The 20,642-nt window shown below is 41.6% G+C and overlaps 1 protein-coding gene across 6 annotated transcripts in view; it reads right to left on the reverse strand.

Annotated features, from left to right (window-relative positions):
- The window catches only part of AGL (amylo-alpha-1, 6-glucosidase, 4-alpha-glucanotransferase), a 161,033-nt gene that overhangs the window by 88,595 nt on the left and 51,796 nt on the right, over positions 1-20,642 (reverse strand). For all 6 annotated transcript variants that reach the window (XM_033916342.1, XM_033916343.1, XM_033916340.1 and 3 more), the window contains exons 8-10: positions 8,885-9,011; positions 5,078-5,180; positions 4,886-4,983 (exon numbers count right to left, since the gene is read on the reverse strand). In XM_033916342.1, coding sequence (XP_033772233.1) covers positions 4,886-4,983; positions 5,078-5,180; positions 8,885-9,011 — 328 coding nt within the window. The remainder of the gene's footprint in view (positions 1-4,885; positions 4,984-5,077; positions 5,181-8,884; positions 9,012-20,642) is intronic.

Genomic DNA, 20,642 nt, shown 5'->3' on the forward strand with positions numbered 1-20,642 from the left:
TCATTGGTAAGGTCCCACTTGGAGTATTGTGTTCAATTTTGGAGACCGTTTCTGGTGAAGGACGTAAGAAGACTTGAGGCGGTCCAGAGGAGGGCGACGAAAATGATAGGAGGCTTGCGCCAGAAGACGTATGAGGAGAGACTGGAAGCCCTGAATATGTATACTCTAGAGGAAAGGAGAGACAGGGGAGATATGATTCAGACGTTCAAATACTTGAAGAGTATTAACGTAGAACAAAATCTTTTTCAGAGAAAGGAAAATGGCAAAACCAGAGGACATAATTTGAGGTTGAGGGATGGTAGATTCAAAGGCAATGTTAGGAAATTCTACTTTACGGAGAGGGTGGTGGATGCCTGGAATGCGCTCCCGAGAGAGGTGGTAGAGAGTAAAACAGTGACTGAGTTCAAAGAAGCGTGGGATGAACACAAAGGATCTAGAATCAGAAAATAAGATTAAATATTGAACTAAGGCCAGTACTGGGCAGACTTGCATGGTCTGTGTCTGTATATGGCCGTTTGGTGGAGGATGGGCTGGGGAGGGCTTCAATGGCTGGGAGGGTGTAGATGGGCTGGAGTAAGTCTTAACAGAGATTTCGGCAGTTGGAACCCAAGCACAGTACTGGGTAAAGCTAAGAAGAAAAAAATTTAAAAATTTAAATTGAATCAGGTTGGGCAGACTGGATGGACCATTCGGGTCTTTATCTGCCGTCATCTACTATGTTACTATGTTACTATGTATGATCAAGAAACTGTTTTATTTTACTTTTGTGATTATGATAAACATACCAAGGGCCTCAAAATAGTACCTGGTGGGCTGCATGTGGCCCTCGGGCCACGAGTTTGAGACCACTGGTATAGAGGGTAGACCATGTAGACCAGGGGGTGCCCAAAAGGTCGATCGCAATCTACCAGTAGATCGCTAAGGCAACGTGAGACGATCGCAGAGCCCATCCCGGGTTCCGCGATAGACTATCATTGCCTTCTTCTGTTTTCCCTGCTTCCTCGACTCGAGGCCAGGCGCGTGCAGCAATTGCACAAGCACCGGGCCCACAAGCCTCCTCCCCCATTCCTATCGGCCCCGAGCTGCGGGTCTTTCAAACATGGAGGAGGAGGAGAGGCAGCGGCTTGACAGAGCCGCCTGCTCTAAGGGCCCTCTCTGTTAGGCTGGCCGGAGAATCTACAACTTCCAAAACCCAACAGTCTGTGCCAATCTGAATCCAGACAAACCAGAAGGCCGAACGCCTTCCCACTATCTGGGGGAGCTTGGTCTCTGTCCTGGCATCATTGTGATTTCTTAGAGGCTGGAGACAAGTGAGAGCCCACAGCCTGAAGTCTCCACTGGACCTGACGTGATCCTTGAAAGGACTGCTGCATTGTTTGGCTAGCTGCAGAACGGAACCCTCAAGAACCTTGAAAATTACCCCCTTCCTGGACCTTGAGTCATCCAGGATCTGGTGTCTGGTAAGGCCTTGGGACGAAGGTCTGCAACCCTTGCCATCAGGTCATCCAAATCCTTGCTAAATAGCATCTGTCCCTGAAAAGGGAGCCTGCTCAGTATGGCTTTAGAGGCAGAATCTTCTGCCCACTGTCTGATCCAGAGCATCCGCCAAGCAGAGATTGCATAAACTGATGCCTTGCTCATAACTCTGAGATCATACAGATCATTTGCTACATTATTCACCCCAGCTAAGAGCATTTGGATATCCTCGTTGTCCTCCGGGATTGGTGCTCGAGACAGTCATGTGTGGCAAGCACATGCCACAAAGGAAGTCGCAGCTACTGCCTTAATCCCTAAGGCTAAAGCTTCAAATTGCCTTTTGAGGAGCAAGTCCATTGTACGGTCCAGTGAATCCTTTAACATCACACCACCCTCATTAAGCGGGAGGTGCATTTGGTGATCTGTGCTACTAACAAATCCACCTTCACCTGAACAAAATAGCTGCTGGAAATTTGAAGCCATCAGGTAAAGCTTGGCCATAGCCTTAGCCACCCACAGGGACCCTCTGGAGACTCCCAGTGGTCTATGCCAACTGAGCACCAAGATGAAGGAGCTGGAGGAATTTTCAGCTTCAGTTCTTTCAGTGAGGTGGAAATAATTCTGAAAAGTGCAAGCGCTTTGAAAATCTGGTGTACCGTGGGGTCATCCCCCTGATCCAGGGTTACTCTCCTGCACTGAGCCAGACTTTGCCAGGGAAACTTCATCCTGGGATAATAATGGCATGGAATCAGACTTTCCATCCTCCCAGTCTATGTTAGACTGAACCTCCTGGTCCAAGCCTGTGTCCTTGACTGGCTAGGGCGCCTACTAAGGGGAGCTCCCCCGCACCACTGCCTCTGATGAGCTGCAAGCAGACGCAGTGGACCCTCAGCAGCTCATATAGGTGTTCCACATGAGGCTCACAAAATCCGGGATGAAGCCTTGGACTGGTGGTCTTGAGGACCCTGGCAGGGACACCTTGCTGGTCCTTCTGGGCTCCGTAGCCTGCACGCATCTACGCTTGAGTAATGCACCTTCAGAAGGCTCTGGAAATGGTCTCTTCCCCTAGGAACGCACCTCTTATGGATCCCCGGACATGGCATCATTATCAATTCTTCTCTCTCCCTCAATGACCACCTCAACTCCTTGGCTAAATCATGCTTTTTCAGCCTCCACATGCTGAGGAAAGTAAGATCCTATTTTCGCCAACAACATTTCGCCGTCCTTGTCCAATCCATCATCCTCTCCAAATTAGACTACTGCAATGCCATCTACTTAAGCCTATCAAAAAAAGTCTTCAAAGACTCCAGCTAATCCAGAATACTGCAGCCAAGTTGATTTTTGCAAAACGCAAGTCTGACCATGTCTCCCCACTCCTAGCCAAATTTCACTGGCTCCCAGTGATTTCCAGAATCCATTTCAAATGCTCCTGTCTGGCTTTTAAGATCATTCATGGCATCCTTCCTCCCTTAATCCCACTATCTTATAACTCCTCGAGTCCTGAATCTACCAGACCCACCCAAAGGTATAAATTATCCTTTCCCTCTCTACACGGTATTTGCTATGCAGGCAAACTGGGAAAATCCCTTCTCTTCAGAATCATAGGTCTTTGGAACGACCTTACTACCCCGCTGCGGAACTTAGGCTCCCTCCAATTATTCCGCAAGCAACTGAAAACCTGGCTTTTCACTAAAATGTAATTCCCCCTTACTTTTCTCTTCTATATACAAGTTCATGTAAACCTTTTTTTCTTTTTTCCTTCTCTTCCTATATTTTAAGTTCTTGTAAACCGTGCCGAGCTCCACAACATATAAACTTAAGGTTTAGTTTAGTTTAGTAAAAATTTGAAAAAACTTTTTTATATGACTTGTAATATTCAAGTTATGATGATATTTTAATTGATTGTTTTTTTTATATTCCCATAGATTTTACAGCCTCTTTGAATATAAATTGCCTTGAACATTTTTGGTATAGTGTGATTAATAAATTATGGATTAGATTAGATTAGGTGGGAGGACCTGTGTATTTTACCAATCCTGCCATCTATGGAAAACACCTGTTATAGATAAACAATGCTGCTTTTCCACCTAAAAACACAACTGAATCAGGCACACAAAAGTGGCTGACTCCTAAACTTTGGACTAATCAAATTTCATATTGTCTTGGTCTTTAGAGCAGCCCTTACAGTCAGCTGCAAGAGTTGCTGGCTCTTAGGACCAGACTGGCCAGACTTGATTAAAGACACTAGCCCTTGCTGAGGCTTGGCTCAAACAATAATATGAAAGGAAGACCACTTAGTTGCTTTTCAGACAGTATCTAACAAGGCAGACTCAGACAGCAGGAGCTCTAATTTGATCAGACTTGATTTTGGGTGCAGAGAGGAGCATCTGCTTGTTTATAGCAAAATTGTATATTTGAAACAAACCAGTCTGCTAAAGTATTTTTTTGCAGTTAGTATATCAGGTCTATTAGGATCACAGGAGAAAAAAAGTTGAGTAGATTTCTAAACAATTCAAATCTTTTCAAACAGTAGGTAAGAGTCCATGTATAGGTCAAGAGTATTGAAGAAAGATTTCCTTATGAGGATTTGAAGAGGAATTCAGACAATACAGTAGATTGGAAGAACCCTCACTTAACTGAGGTGAAAAGATGTCACAAATTTAAGTAAGAACTTGGGAAGTGTTTGAAAGAACTTTGAAATGATGAAATTGCATGTAGGGTTCATATATTAACAGTGCCTAAAGTTCATTTACTATCCAATTTTCAGTGCTGCAACTTCCTGAAATTCAACAGGAGATTTCATAAGCAAAGTATGCACCAAATTTAGATCTTACTGAACAGAGGCTTTTGTAATGGAGGTTTTAGATGAAGCAGAACTCATGAAACGAGCAACCATATGAGGTTGTGATGTTAGAAGATTATCAACTAAAGTGTGATAAGCAGACAGTGCACTGAGGTGTACTTTATGTTCAAATCTTTTTATTGTTGAACGAGAAAAAGAGCACACAACATATCAAAATCCATCAAAACCAAAATTCAACAATTACAAAGTATTTTCAAACTATGTAAGGAGTCTTGTTTCTTCTGGACACCTACTAGAATTGGATCCCTCTTTGTGGACTGTAGCTGAACATTAATTATCTACTTTTTTGAATGAATTGATGTTATTTTGTTATGTTTTCGACTTTTCTGTATAAGTATTCTCTTGATTGTATAATTTTGAAACTTATAAAAATTAAGGGGAAAAAAAAGGGTTTACCATCAGCAAGCATTTTTTATCTATATAATCAGATTTTAGAAAACCACTCACATTCCAATGCTACAAATTGAAAACCATAGTCACTTCTAAAATGCAACATTCATTTAATTCCAGCCACAGGATGATTAGAAGCAAATATAGGCAAGATACCTTGTAACAATAGGATGCTTCTTCGTAATGGGACCTAGTTTAGGACCATGACCAGCCAATCTTTCATAAGAGATATTTCCCAAGACACAATTTATAGCCTAAAACAAAAGGAATACAGTTTAAATGATACCAAAGCAGTCATGAAGGTGCAAGTCAGAACAAATCCATTACAAAGTATCAGAGTATTATAACCTGCTCTTGATGGTAATTCATTTGTCTTAACTTCTCAGCATTTAACTCTTCAATCCTCTTACGGAACCAGTTGCAACATTCTTCAATAGCAGCAGGACCATTGCTATAGAAAACAAAGGATATGCCAAACATTACTGCGCCCTCTAAAGGCCTAGATTCTATTAATAATAATAACTTTATTTTGTATACCGCAGTACCACAAACAGTTCAGAGCGGTTTACAGTGTAAGAGACTGTACATTTACAACGAAGATACAATGAGGACTGTACATATTCAGTAAAGGTGTTTATACAGCGAAGAACAATGCAGATTTACCATGCAGGAGACTGTACATATACAGCAGAGATATTTATATAGTGTAAAAAAAAAAAACAGTGCGAGTGACTTATAGAGCAAAATGCAATGCAAGGGACGGAATAATGCGGTGAAGCGGTTTACTATGCAATGATAGTTACATATATGGCGAGGATGCAGGGTGATGAATGACAAGAAAAGCAACCAGTATCAATTACAGGATGGAAGTATTAGAGGCAGCCACCAGATCCCCACACGGAAAAGTTTCTTAGCCATTGCCCAGTGATGACATTCAGGAAGTAATCTTATACAGGTACAGTCTTTCCAAATGTAAAGTATATTTTACAGCAGAAAAAGTTTCTTAGGAATGTGTGAGTATATACGTGTAAAAAGTAGGTATACAGAAAGGTATACATCTACTTTTACATGAGCTGCATCTAGGCATTCTTGGGGCAAATATTGGGCACAGCTATAACGTATGCCTATGCAGTGCTTACAAAGTAAGCATTACGGACTAGATTCTCTAATGGTGCCTAAAAAATAATAATAATAATTAGCATACAGTGCTATTCTATAAAATGGCACTTAAAATTAGGAGCTGTACATGGAATTGCGCTTGGTGCCAGGAATTTCGCGTAACTTTAAACATGGTCATGTAAGCCAACTGAAACATGGTGTAAATCCTTGTGCCTAAATTATGCACGGATCCATCCCTATTCTTTAACTGCACACGTAAATTACAGGAATGCCCTAATCCTTCCATGACCACAACCACTTTTGAGAACCATGCCTAAATATACACACATTTTAATGAATTCCAATTAGCACCCATAATTGCTTAAGATCCCAATAATTGGCAGTAATTGGATTTTTGTTCAATTAAATTGCACACAATTTTTAGCGTTTTATAAAATTAAGCTGTTAAGTGTCACTTTGTTTCATTGATATAGCTGTCCTCTTATAAAATTACATCTGTGGAGGATAATTCTATAACAGGGCATCAAGGAGTATGCTTGTGCCTAGTTCAAGTCCATTCCATTAAAAAAAAAGTAGGTACCTATTTTTCTTTACAGAATATTCACACAAGTGGCGGATAAAGCATGATAATTTATGCTCGCACCTAACTGTTTAGCTGGAAAATATGTGAATTGTGGTGGTGTAGCCTAGAGAATGTCATGGGAACAAATTTTACCCCGTCCCTGCGGGAACTCATTTTCCCATCCCGGCGAGTTCTTTTCCAGTCCCTACCCCATTCCTGCAAGATCTGTCCTTATCTGCACAAGCCTCAAACACCCAAGGTAAGTGCATGAGAGGTATCTCCCCAGCCCTCACCTGTTCTATGGCCACCCAAGTCTTACAGACCTGCACCTGCCACTCCAAAATTGCCCAAAGTTGTGTGGCTTAGTAATATTTCCTCAAAGAAGGGATCACCAGTATATAGAATGGGTTTCTCAGTAAATAACGTGCCCTAAGCTATAATAAAAGAGCCTCTTAGATCATGAGTTCACCTGGGACAGAGAAAGTATCTGCATACAGCACAAAATCAATTTATTTTTAGATCCACAATTCATCAAGCCGCTAGGATTCAAGCACGAGTTGATGGCACCTAAAAACAAACTGCTTTGGTTGTTCCCCAGAAAGGTCAAATCCATGACCTTTTACTACAATTTATGTGCGTACTGCCTTGGCTTGCCCATGATTTTTTTTATAGAACACTAGCTTAACAAGTCAAATTTTAAGCACAAGCAATTAAAGCAGCCATACAACTAGTCAAATGCTAGCGTTTCCTACTCTAAATGCAATCTTTAACGATTTAGAAACATAAAAGTGCACCTTACCCACCACACTAAACTTTGCCTACAAAATATATGCCACTGAATATTTTTACTTATTTACAGAATGCCATGTAGTCAGAATACATGCATGTGCCTGCATTTGTGCATAAATGACTAAAACCAGCAGTGACATTCATTCTTGCCACCTAAATCTAGACTTTAGTGGCATATAGCTGGTTTTTAAAGGAGTTGCAGTCTGTGGTCCCCTGCCAAAGACTCTTATTGAGATGAACAGACTAGATTGTGGGATAGAGAAGGAGATATTGTAAAATGAAGGAAACGGCAGGTAGTATCAGAGATAAGTTCCAACTGAGCTGAAAATACAAAAGAGCAAGAGGAAACCGTTTGGCTCAACACTCCATTTCCTCTCACGCTCCAAAATAAGTTAGTTAAATACAATTTTTAGTTTCTAACTATTAAATTTTTTTTTCTTTTAAAAACCATATATACTCAAATATAAGTCGAGACCCCAATTTCCCCCCCCCAAAAAGGAGGAAAAATGGTTGATTCTAATATAAGACGGGCAAATTAATATTCAAGTGTACTGCCCTGCCAGGATCTGCATCCAGCACCTCCTCCCTCCCTTGTCAGGCTCTGCACCCATCCACCTCCATGCCAGGCACTGCACCTAGCCCCCTTCCCTCCCTCCTGTCAGGCTCTGCACCCAGCCCCCTTCCCTACCAGGTTATCCACCCTGTCCCTCCTTCCTCCCTCCCAGGCTCTGCACCCTGTCCCTCCTCCCTGCCGTGTCCATTGTACCTCCTCTCTGCTGATATCCTGCATACTACCGCACCTTCCATATGACCCGCGAACCTGGAATCCCTGGTGGTCCAGATGTGTAATGGGCAGGAACAAGCTTTCCGTGCTCCTGCCCTGCTGCTGAGCTAGTCGCTGCTGCGAGTTCTGGCAGTTCAGCTGTACCAAGTAGAAGCACGCTTTCTTCTACTGCTTGGAGCTGAGTGGCTTCTTGAATGGTTGCTGTGAGTCTCGCAAGAATTCGCAGGAGCCATTCAGGAAGCTGCTCAGCGCTGAGCAGCAGCATGGGAAGCGCACTCCTGCTCGGTACAGCTGAACTGCCAGAACTTGCAGTAGCGACTGGCTCAACGTTGAAGCAGGAGCGTGGAAAGCTCCCGCCTGCCCGCTACATCTCTGTACCACAGGGATTCCGGGTCATACGGAAGGCACGACAGCATGCAGGATATCACCAGAGAGGAGGTACAATGGACAGGGCAGGGAGGGGGAACAGGGTACAGAGCCTGGCGGAGGCCTGCAACAAGTCTGGGAGTGGGTGGGTGGGCAGGCACTAACCAGAATAAAACCCGAGACACCCATTTTTTGGCCCTAAAATCTTGGTTTATATTTGAGTATATATGGTACCCACCATTTTCATGTAAGAGTAAGAGGATGCTTGTAAAGTATTACTGGGACAACAGAATCAAAGTTGGTTTGAGAGTTTTATCATTCTGAAAATATGAGCTGGTATTAATTCCTGTTAATTACCCCTATTATTATATCAGAATTCCACACATGCCTACAAATGGTTCTTTTTACAATAGCCACTGTGACATCAGCATCAGCTTATGAGCGGCAGAATACCTTTCACACCAGGTTTAATTTATAATTGGACACTAGTGCGCTACAGCCCTTCAACATCATGGTGCTAAAGAACACTGCGTACCTGTGAGGTATGAATGTTGCCAAAGCAGTGTTCATATCCACAGTACAGCCAAAACGTCTAAAGTTGGGGTCTTGAATGATCTTCAAATGTTGTTTTGGGTCAGCTTTTGCCACTGTTTTCCCATTAGCTAATAGGTAAAGACAAAAAAAAAATATTAGAACACAATATTAACAGATCTATTTTAAAAGTCTTCACCAGTAAAAATCTGCAAGAGATCTCCTGGGAGTTTTCATGAAAACCTTGGCAGTGCAAAATATCGCACTGCTGACCAGCTAAATTCTGTGTAGGTAAGTTGTTGCCTGGTCAAAATTTAGCCAGACAAAAAGATTGTTCTAGGGGATATTCATAGAGCAGTTAGTGCTAGTACTGCCCGATTCGCGATTCAAATCGGATTACTATTAAAGAAAATCGGACTTACCGATTCGTTGGCCCTGTTGCTACCGCCGCTTTTGCCTGGCCAGGAAGAAGAGAGAGCCTTGCTTGCGAGAAGGAGAGAGCTTTGCTGCCCCGATCTGCACCAGAGACTCGTTCAGGCTTCCCCTCTGCCACCAGAGTCCTTGCTTCTGATGTAACTTCCGATTTTGCAAAACCAGAAGTTACATCGAAGCAAGGACTCCGGTGGAAGAGGGGTAGCCCGAACGGATCTCTGGTGCAGATCGGGGCAGCACGACTCTCTCCTTCCTGCAAGCAAGGCTTTCTCCTCTCCTCCCTGGCCAGGCAAAAGCGGTGGTAGCGAATTCAATTCACTATCCTGCTGCTATTCTAGGCGTCTTCTCTCCATTCGGTCGCCCAAGCGGAAACAGGAAGTTTTCACTGAGGGCAGGCCGCAGTGGAGAGAAGACGCTAGGAGTAGTGGCAGGAGTGGATCGCTACCGCCACCGACAGGTGCGGGGGCATGGTGGTGGTGGTGGGGGCTTAGGAGTGCCATAAAAAAAAAATTAAAAAAGGTAGATGGAGGGAGAGGTGAGATGGAGAGTTGGTGGACTGGAGGAGAGATGGGGAGAAGATAGATGGGAGAAATGAACTTGGTGGAGGGGGGAGATGGCCTTTGGGGAGATCATGGAGAGGGGAGATGGGAAGGATAGAAGAAATAAGAATCTAAAAACAGGAGAGGGAGATAGATGGTGCACAATGGGATTTAGGGAGGGAAGGAACAAAAAGGGAGAGAAGTTGGACACAAGGGATGGTGTGGAGGAGGGATAGAGATACTGGATAGAAGGGTAGTTGGGAAGAGAAAGGGAGAGATGGTGGACCCTGGGGTGGTGGGAAAGGAGAGAGAGATGAAGGATGAAAGTGTAATTCAGAAAAGGTAGATCTGTGGATGGAGATGGAAAAAAGGAAAGATACCAGACCTCCGGGGGAGGGAAGGTAAATGGAAGGGGAGGACAGAGAAAGAAGATAGGTGGTTAGCACGGAGAAAGAAGAAAGAAGGAGACTCTGGCAAGCAAGTTATCAGAAGACAACCGGAGCCTGGGACCGATAAAATCTGAATAATGATCAGACAACAAAAAGTAGAAAAAATAATTTTACTTTCTATTTTATGGTGTTAGACCACGAATGTGAGCTAGGATTTAAGAGAGAGAGGAAAAGTGTTTTTTGTTTGTTTATTTTGTTTACACCACAGCGCCAGGAGAGGGCAAAGTGGGTGAAGAAGCTATAAAAGGGGTGAAGAGGCTATAAAATAAACCTACCAGGATATTTGAAAAAAAAACAAAAAAACCCCCATCTACATGGGAGGAAAATCGAATCGAACCGAAAAATCGATTCAATAGGCTGAATCGAATCGACTCAAATGTTTTTTTCCTGAATCGGGCAGCACTAGTTAGTGCTGCTACTCAAGAGATAGACAATTAAATTTATCTTACTAACTCTAATCAGCCAGATTTCAGCCTGCCTGGTAATCTTTATCCACTTATGACTATCCACTTCCAAGAAACTAGTATTTGATAAATATTTTATGGTATGCAGTCACATGTAACAGTCTATGAAGTCAAATTATTAAACCATAAATTCCTGAGGTGACTTATTGTGCTATTGTTAACTATCAAACTATGGGGACTATTTATCAATTTGAAATAATACAGAAATATATCTCATTGGTCAACAGGCCCAATTAATGCCAATGAGGCTTACTAATTGTCAATGAAAGATAACAAGTGATAGAAAAAGGCAGATAAATGTGCCTCTACATATGACAAATAAGGTTGTTGATTAAAGCAAATGAATTAGAAAAATCCTATCCAAGACCTCTATGTGCATTCACTTCCCTGACTGAACTTTGCCCCTTGTTTCAACAACAAAAAAACAGCATGTGTATTTTTACCTAAAGATGTGAGGCTGGGAAGAAAATGATAAATTCAAAAAACATGCATATCCATGCAGAAACCACGCAAAATATTTTCACCAGCAACCTGAATAATTTAAAAACACCAGTTTCACCTTTTACCCCCAAATTCTACAAATGGCGCTCAAACTGCATGTGCAAATTTGGGATTATGCCCAATTTGCACATTCAATTTGAGTAATTAGTCAATTAGCATCAATTGGACACTATCCATTTTTAGCATTAACCAGCAACAATTTGGATTTATGCGCACATCTTGCTAGGCACTATTTTGTAAGAACATAAGACTTGCCATACTAGGACAGTCTGAAGATCCATCAAGCCAAGTATCCTGTTTCCAACCCAGGTCCCAAGTACCTAGCTAAATCCCAAGTAGTAAAACAGATTTTATGCTGCTTATCCTAGGAATAAACAATGGATTTCCCCAAGCCATCTCAATAATGACCTATGGACTTCTTTTTTAGGAAATTAGCCAAACCTTTTTTTAAACCCCGCTAAGCTAACTGATTTCACCACATTCTCCGGCAACGAATTCCAGAGTTTAATTTTACGTTGTGCGATGAAATATTTTCTCCGGTTCATTTTTAAATTTACTATTTAGTAGCTTCATCACATATCCTCTAGTCCTAGTATTTTTGGAATGCATGAACAAGCGATTCACATCTACCCTTTCCACGCCACTCATTATTTTATAGACCTCTATTTCATATCACCCCTAAGCTGTTTCTTCTCCAAGCTGAAGAGCCCTAGCAGCTTTAGCCTTTCCTCATAGTGAAGTCATCCCATCCCTTTTATCAATTTTGTCGCCTTTTTTTGTACCTTTTCTAATTCCACTATATCATTTTTGAGATATGGTAACCAGAACTGCACACAGTATTCAAGGTGCGGCCATACCATAGAGCGATACAAGGGCATTATAATATTTTTCTCTTTGTTTTCCATTCCTTTCCTGATAATTCCTAACTTTCCTGATAATTCCTGCTTTCTTAGCAGCCGCTGCACATTGAGCTGAGGGCAGTGACTCTTAACAGAACCCAGCATCACATAGCTATAATTCAGATTCTTCTTTCCCACATGCATCACTTTGCACTTCCTCACATTAAACATCATCTGCCATTTTGACGCCCAGTCTTCCAAACTCACAAGGTCCTCTTGCAATTTTTCCCAATCCTCTTGTGATTGAACAACTTTGTGTAATCAGCACAAAGTTGTTCAATCTCACTAGTTATTCCCATCTCTAAATCATTGATAAATATGTTAAAAAGCAGCAGTCCCAGCACAGACCTCTGGGAAACTCCACTATTTACCCTTCTCCATTGAGAATATTGACCATTTAAACCCACTCTCTGTTTTCTGCATATTTAAATTTTTTTGCTTGCAACTGAAAAGAGGGCATGGCCATGGGCGGGATATGGGAGGGACATTCATTAAAGATATGTGAAGTATTATAGAATTTGGGGAATCCATGCCTAGTTTATATATGAGGATTTACATTAGGTTTCAGGATGCAGTTTTTCAGTGTACAAATTTGGGCATCATTTGCTAAATCTAGTACTTAAAGTACTCTGCATATTCAGTAATGTTAAATATATATATTTAATGCAGTCACTGCTCCACCAAAGGTAAAAAAGAAAAAGAAGACCCAATCCAAACACAAAAAACTGTGGAAATCGACTTTCCTTTTATTTCTTGCAAAAATCTTCAATGTTAAAAACTTGTCCAAATTGATTACACTGAGATTCGACGGACCTGACACAGGCTGTGTTTCGGCAAACAAGCCTTCCGCAAGGATCCAAGAAGTTTAACTGTGCATTAGCTTTAGACTTCGCATCGTTACTTCATTCGAACAACTAGTTCCACATTTGCATATTTCATCATCATTTCCTTCTTGGACCCTTGAGGAAGGCTTGTTTGCCAAAACACGCCCTGTATCGGGTCCATCGAATCTCAATGTAATCAATGTGGACAAGTTTTTAACATTTGAAGATTTTTGCAAGAAATAAAAGGAAAGTCAAGAACATTGTAGTTTCCACAGTTTTTTGTATTTGGATTCCGCCAAAGCTAAAGGCACAGTTTATCAAGATAGGCTACAAAAGTATCAAAATGGCAATATTCAGGCACTATCATTACCTGCTCTTTTATTATAGGGACTGTGTGTTAAGATTTTCAGATAGATTTTTGGGCTAAAACCCCACAGCAAAAGAACTTATACTTTCATTAGTGATCAGTGAATGTAAAACTTCCTTTGAATATTGTCCCATACCCGTTCTGTAGGTGGTTTTATAAACCTATTTTGCATATAAAATAGCAATGCACATACAGAAACAGGTACTTACAAAACTGCTTGGAAGTACACATACAAAAAATACTTGCTACTGATGCACAGTGCATAATTTTAGGGGTATGCCTACATGGAGGAAGTGTAACTTCGGTGTGGCGGCTTTTTGTGAAGTAATTTTATAAAGATTCCACCGGCACATTTCACAAAGAGAACGTGTATTGTCTTAATAAATTAGGCGTTAACAAATGTACCCGTGTGCCTTCACAGCCTAAGAGCCCTGTTATTAAAATGATCCCTTTTATGTATACAGTGCTGGGTCCCATATCTAATCCAGCTACCAGAGTACACCATTCTGCCTGCCAGTGATAGAGCCATACAGCTATACCTGAGTACAAACCTACCAATTCAACAACTTCTTACTTATTGATTTATCACTGTATGGGTCTAACACTTATGTAGGAATTTTCAAAACATATGAAAACTAGAACACTTCTAGTTGTTTCAATGGGCTCATTACATTGATGACACAGTCTTCAAAAATATTATGTTTATGCTTAAAATTTGATATCCCACAGAAGCTTACAACAGTTCTCTGCGGCTAACAATAAAAACATATATTAGATAAAGGAAAAGGAACTCCATAACATATAGGAAAGACCTAAACTATCAGTCAAGAATGAAAGAGAAAAAAAAAAGGCCATAAGCCTTCTAAAATGGATAAAGGGAAGATAATTCAATAAATGTATGAAATAATCAAACCATCAATTCTAGCAACATTCATAACTGGAATAAAGGCCATAATAGCATCTGATATAACAAATCTAAATCAAAATATTCTGAAAATATCATCATAAATGTTTAAATTATAATTGAAATTGAGTCATAATCAGTGTTCCCGCTAAACTGCGTTGGCCTGCGCTCGCGCACAAAATATTACATCGCAGCGCAAAGTTTCTCTTCACAGCGCACACACGCGTCGGTAAGGTAAGGGGACGCATTGGGGGGATTGCACTTCCCCACAATTGCCATGCTTCGGTTCCTCTTCTTCCTTCCTTCCTCCCCCCCCCCCCCCGCGGGACCCTGCGGCACCATCAACTCTTACTCCCTCTAATGTCGGCCCTGCAGCTCCAGACTTCCTCGCACCTTCTCCCCTCCCCCTTTGGATCGCTATTATTTTAAATGTTATAGCCGCGGAGCTGTATCCATCAGTGGAGATGTCTAACCTCGGCCTGCCCCGGAACTCTTACTGCAGCAGACGCCCGTCTAGGCAGGAACAGGAAGTCACTGTTGCAGTAAGAGTTCCGGGGCAGGCCGAGGTTAGACATCTCCACTGATGGATACAGCTCCGCGGCTATAACATTTAAAATAATAGCGATCCAAAGGGGGAGGGGAGAAGGTGCGAGGAAGTCTGGAGCTGCAGGGCCGACATTAGAGGGAGTAAGAGTTGATGGTGCCGCAGGGTCCCGCGGGGGGGGGGGGGGAGGAAGGAAGGAAGAAGAGGAACCGAAGCATGGCAATTGTGGGGAAGTGCAGAGCTGCAGGGAAGAGTGTTGCGGTACCCAGCTGGAGGGAGAAGGAAGATGAGGGAGGGAATTAAAGGAGATGCCAGGGCTTGGAGCGTAGGAGGAAGGTATGCCAGTCTAAGGGAAAAGGAAGGGGGAGATGTGAGAGCATGGAGGGGGAGCGAAAGATGGAAGAAAAGGAAAGGAGAGAGATGCCAGAGAATCAGGGAAGGGGAGATACCAGACTATGAGGAGAGGTGTGGGAGAGGGAAGGCGAGGAGAGAGATGCCAGACCAATGGGGTGAAAGGAGAGATGGAAGGGGGAGGCATACAGTTTCTGGAAGGGGCATAGAAGGAGAGAAGATGCCATATAGGGGAAGAGAGACGGCAGACAGTGGATGGAAGGAAGAGAGTTACAAGAAGATGAGGAAAGGAGAAACCACAGAAGACAAAGGTAGAAAAAAATTTCTATTTATTTATTGCTTTAGGAGACATGTGTCACTGTTTCTGTGAAGCATTGTATGCAGAGTCCAGCTTCTTGCTGGTTCAATTTAACCTTTGTCTATGTATTTTTATTTTATCCCCCCTTTTACAAAACTGTGAAGCGTTTTTAGCACCAGCCTTGGTGGTAGCAGCTCTGATGCTCAGAATTTTATGAGCATCAGAGCTGTTACCTCCGTAGCTAAAATCCACACTACAGTTTTGTAAAAGAGGGAGGGGTTAGTTTGTGATTACATATTCCTTACTAGGCGAAGGTGTTTTCTGTGTTCTGTGTGTTCGAAAGACATGGTTTTCTGTTAGGATTGACGGTGTAGGATTGATCTGTGCTGGTCTGGCTTGTTTAGTTTTACAATGGGTGTATTGATGTACTGCTCACTGCAATATGTAAGATGCTGCCTTTTCCTAGGTACTCATGTGTGACGTGTGGTTTGTTACTAAAAATCATGTATTTCTTACAGATGGGGGGGGGTGCCAAAAAATGATGGGCCCCGGATGTTACATATGCTAGGTACGCCACTGTATGTAAAGATACCAGAAAGCTGGCGAAGCAAAAACTTCTAAGTTTTGAGTATTTAACCCTCCCACAATCTCACGGGCACTCGTTTCAAGTTTATTGAGATTTTGATTTAAACGCAATATCAAATATTTTCAATGCGTATAACAAAAATAAATTTGGGGAAATAAATAAAACCATTTGAACCAGTGTTCCCGCTAAGCTGCGCTGGCGTGCGCTGGCGCACAAAATATTACATCGCAGCGCACACGTTTCTCGTCACAGCGCACGATCGGAAGAGGCGTACGGCAGATGGCAGGGCGGCGAGAGGAGAATCGGGCGAGTTGGCTCATAACTTGCTGGCGCCCGATATTTTTGGCTCACGGTGAAAAAAGTTTGCTCACAACACCCGCCCGCTTAGAGGGAACACTGGTCATAATCCTTATTGAGTATTTAAAGGAAACTGTGGTGGACATACCATAAATCATACAGACTTCAATCTTTGGAACCTCTTATGATGTATACCATTCCAAGTTCCTGTCTTGTATATTGTTGTAATCATTTATGTCCACCACCCCCTACCGACAAAAAAATTAATCTACTTAATTTGATTTAATTTAATACCCTTTAATTATTGTAATCACTAAATTTATTAAATTTACTATTATTATCAACATTAATCTTAAATACTTTTAAAATTGTGAAGCGGTAAACGCGTTTGTGTACAAAAACCTAAATTATTAATTCATTTTAAATTTCTATTATATTAAAATGCAATAAATTTATAACATTAAAAGATTTCTGAAATACATAAAGTGCATGTGCATAGAACCTGATTAACTTATATGAAAATATATAAAGTTTTTTGAAATTTATATAAGTATCACTGTGTGTAGAGAAAGCTAAAATTGCATATTCCTAAAACGTGCATTTGCCTAAATTATCTTGAGAAGTGTAGATAAATTATATACAACACAGCTAACATTTATGGAAAAGGCAAAACTTAGCTTGTTGTGAGGTGGAACCTGCCACCATCAACGTTGATATGATGGAGAGTTGATGGTGGCAGGTTCCACCTCAGAATAAGCTAAGTGTTAGCTGTGTTGTATATAATTTATCACGTTGTCATATAATTTATCTACACTTCTCAAGATAATTTAGTCAAATGCACGTTTTATGAATATGCACTTTGTTTTATCAGATTTGTTTTATCAGATGATTTAGATTTGTTATATCAGATGCTATTATGGCCTTTATTCCAGTTGAATGTTGCTAGAATTGATGGCTTGATTATTTCATACATTTATTGAATTATCTTCCCTCTATCCATTTTGTTTGCATTTATAGGGCTGATATACGTTTAAGGCCTTTCTATATAATAAGCCTTCTAAAAAGCATTCTAAACAAAGTGCATTGATGTTTGCCTACATATTAGTAGGACTGTGGGTTAATGTAGCATCTTGAAAACTGGTATCAATAGCTTACATATGGACATATTCAGGGTCCAATAAAAAGTATTAGCACCTACAGAGAAACTGGCTCAACAAAAATCTTGAAAAGGGGAAAGTTTTTAACTTTATCATGCTGTTGTTATCTCTACTGCAGCCATACTGGGTCAGACTGATGGAAGCAGGATACTGGCCTGATAGGGCTAATTCAGGTCACAAATACCTGGCAGAATCCCATATAGTAACAAGATGCCATGCTACTTAGCTCAAGGCAAGCAGTGGCTTCCCCCATGTCTACCTCAATAGCAGACTATGGACTTTTCTCCAGGAACAAGTCCAAACCTTTTTTTAAACCCAGATATGCTGCTAACCTGTAACTACATCCTCTAGCAACAAATTCCAGAGTTTAACTATTCATTGAATGAATAAACATTTCCTTCTATTTGTTTAAAAAGGATTATCATGTAACTTCATTGAGTATCCCCCTAGCCTTTGTACTTTCTGAAAGAGTAAAAAAAATCTAATTCACTTTTACTTGTTCTACCCCACTCAGGCTTTTGTAAACCTCAATCATATTTCCTCCCCTAACCATCAATTTTGAAAGTTGAAAAGCCCCCCAATTTTTTAGCCTTTCCTCATATTAGAGGAGTTCCATCTCCTTTTATCATTTTTTGGTCACCCTTCTTTGAACCCTTTCTAATTCCACTATATCTTTTTTGAGATATAACAACCAGAACTGCACACAGTACTCAAGGTGCAGAGCAGGATTAATTCTTCATTACATTACATTACATTACTGATTTCTATTTCGCCTCAACCTTGCAGTTCTGGGCGGATTACAAAAGAGAGAACTGGACATTTCCAGGATAATTACAGAGAGAATTCTGGTCATTTCCAGGAGAAGTTACAAGAATAATGGAGCTGTATATTTCAAGAGCTACAAGATGCTGTACAAATAGGAAATAGTGCAGATCCAGTATATATACCGTTAGGGAAGCAGTTGACATGCTTGAGGCTAAAGAGAAGGGAACTGGTGAAGGGGGGAGGAGGGGGGGGAGTTGCGTTGAGGGGGGTCCGGTTGGGGTTAAGCCATCTGTATAAATTTTTTGAATAGGTGGGTTTTGATTTATTTGCAAAAATATTTGTAGTCGTTTGTTGTTATCAGCAGGTTGGAAATAGTGTGGTCCAGTTTCGCTGCATGCGTCGCCAGCAGACTGTCAAATATCTTCTTGCGCTGGGTGCCTTTGAGTGGGGGGTAGGTAAAAGGGGTCTTAGTTCTTCTTTGCCTAGTGGTGGCGTTTTGGTACAGGCGGTTGTTTAGGTAATTGGGGGCTGTGCCATTTATTGCTTTGAATAATAGACAGTATAGTTTGAATTGAATTCGTGCTTGCATTGGCAACCAGTGTGAGTCCAGGTAGGCCGCGGTGATGTGGTCAAATTTTCTCAGTGAGTAGATTAATCTGAGTGCAGTGTTTTGGATTGTCTGTAGTTGTTTTATCATTGTTGCAGGGCAAGGCAGATAGAGTATGTTGCAGTAGTCCAATAGACCTAGTACTAGGGATTGGACTACTAGCCTATATTGTTCTTTGTCGAAGAATTTTCTGATTTTTCTTAAATTGTGCATGGTTAGAAATGCTTCCTGGGTGGTCTTGTTGATTTGGGCCTGCATTATGCAGCATCTGTCTATTGTTACTCCTAGGAGTTTTAGGGTAGGTTGTATAGGGTTTTTGGAGGCGTTTATTTCTAGTTCTGTGATGGAGGGATTCTTTTCCTTTTCAAGAAGTAGAAATTTTGTTTTGTCAGTGTTCAGCTTCAATTTGTGATCTGCCATCCATTTTTCCACTGCTTAAAGGGTTTTTTCCAATTTTTCTGTAGAAGTTGGGTCAGGAGCATCAAAGGGTAGGAGTATGGTGATGTCGTCAGCGTAGCTGAATAAAGTTACATTCAGATTGTCTAGGGTAGACCCAATGGAGGATAAGAAGAGGTTGAAGAGAGTAGGTGAGAGAGGTGATCCTTGAGGAACTCCACAGGGGTTGGACCATGGTTCTGATTTAAGATTGTTTGACTTTGCTCTATAAGATCTGTATTTAAGGAATCCTTCGAACCAATTGTATACCCTGCCTGAGATCCCTATGGCTTCTAGTGTCTGCAGTAGGATGGTGTGGTTGACCAGATCGAATGCTGCAGATAGATCGAGTTGAATTATCAGCATCCTTCTGCCTTTGCTGAGGTGCTGTCGGGCTGTGTCTAGTAGGGTTACTAGTAAAGTCTACGTGCTGTGGTTGGATCTGAATCCCGATTGAGAGGGGTGGAGAAGATTGTGGTCTTCCAGGTAATTTGTGCAACTAGTCCTTCTATAAGTTTGACGTATATTGGTATTGAGGCGATGGGTCTATAGTTAGCGGGGTTATCTATAAGGCCTTTGTGGTCCTTCACAAGTATACTGGGCCTTCTGTCCCAGCCCCTCTCTGTCCCTGCCCCATAAACCGGCCCCTTCCACTCTCTGCCACCATTTATTTATTTACCTGCTTGCTTATTTTCTTTTTATTTCCACTTGATTTCTTTTTTTTCTCTTTATTTTAAAATGTTGGGGGGGTTTTTTTCCCTTCATATAAAAGTTGGAACTGGAGGTGTCCTCCTAATCCTGTCTTGGCCTATCTCTGTATAGACCCAAGCAGATTGATTCTTAAAGTTGGATTCAGAGAAGAGCTCCATATCCAATTTTACTGTGAAGAAAAAAGTCCCTACCTTCCGAGGCAAGGCAGCAGAGCAAAGGTATCTGGCTAGGGCAGAGCCCAACCAAGGCAGCGGAAAAGGATCCAAAGAGAAGGCTGACTAGTTAAAAGCCTGATCTTCTGGATTTCATGACTAACTTAATTCCCTTAACTCCCCTCCAGCTTAATACCCCCAGTGAGATCATTCTTGCTCCTTCCAAGGCTTAGTACACCCTAGAGAATGACACTGACACAAAATATTCCCCGTCCCCACAAGAACTCATTTTTCCATCCCGGCAAGTTCTTTTCCTGTCTCTGTCGCATTCCTGCAAGCTCCGTCTTCATCTGCACAAGCCTTAAACACTTTAAAATCATAATTGTTCGAGGCTTGTGCAGTTAAGTCAGAGCTTACAGGAATGGGGTAGGGACAGTGACAAAACTTGCGGGGACAGGACAGGGAAACTGAGTTTGTGCG

This window comes from Geotrypetes seraphini, chromosome 12 (genome assembly GCF_902459505.1).
Source record: "Geotrypetes seraphini chromosome 12, aGeoSer1.1, whole genome shotgun sequence".
NCBI lineage: Eukaryota > Metazoa > Chordata > Amphibia > Gymnophiona > Dermophiidae > Geotrypetes > Geotrypetes seraphini.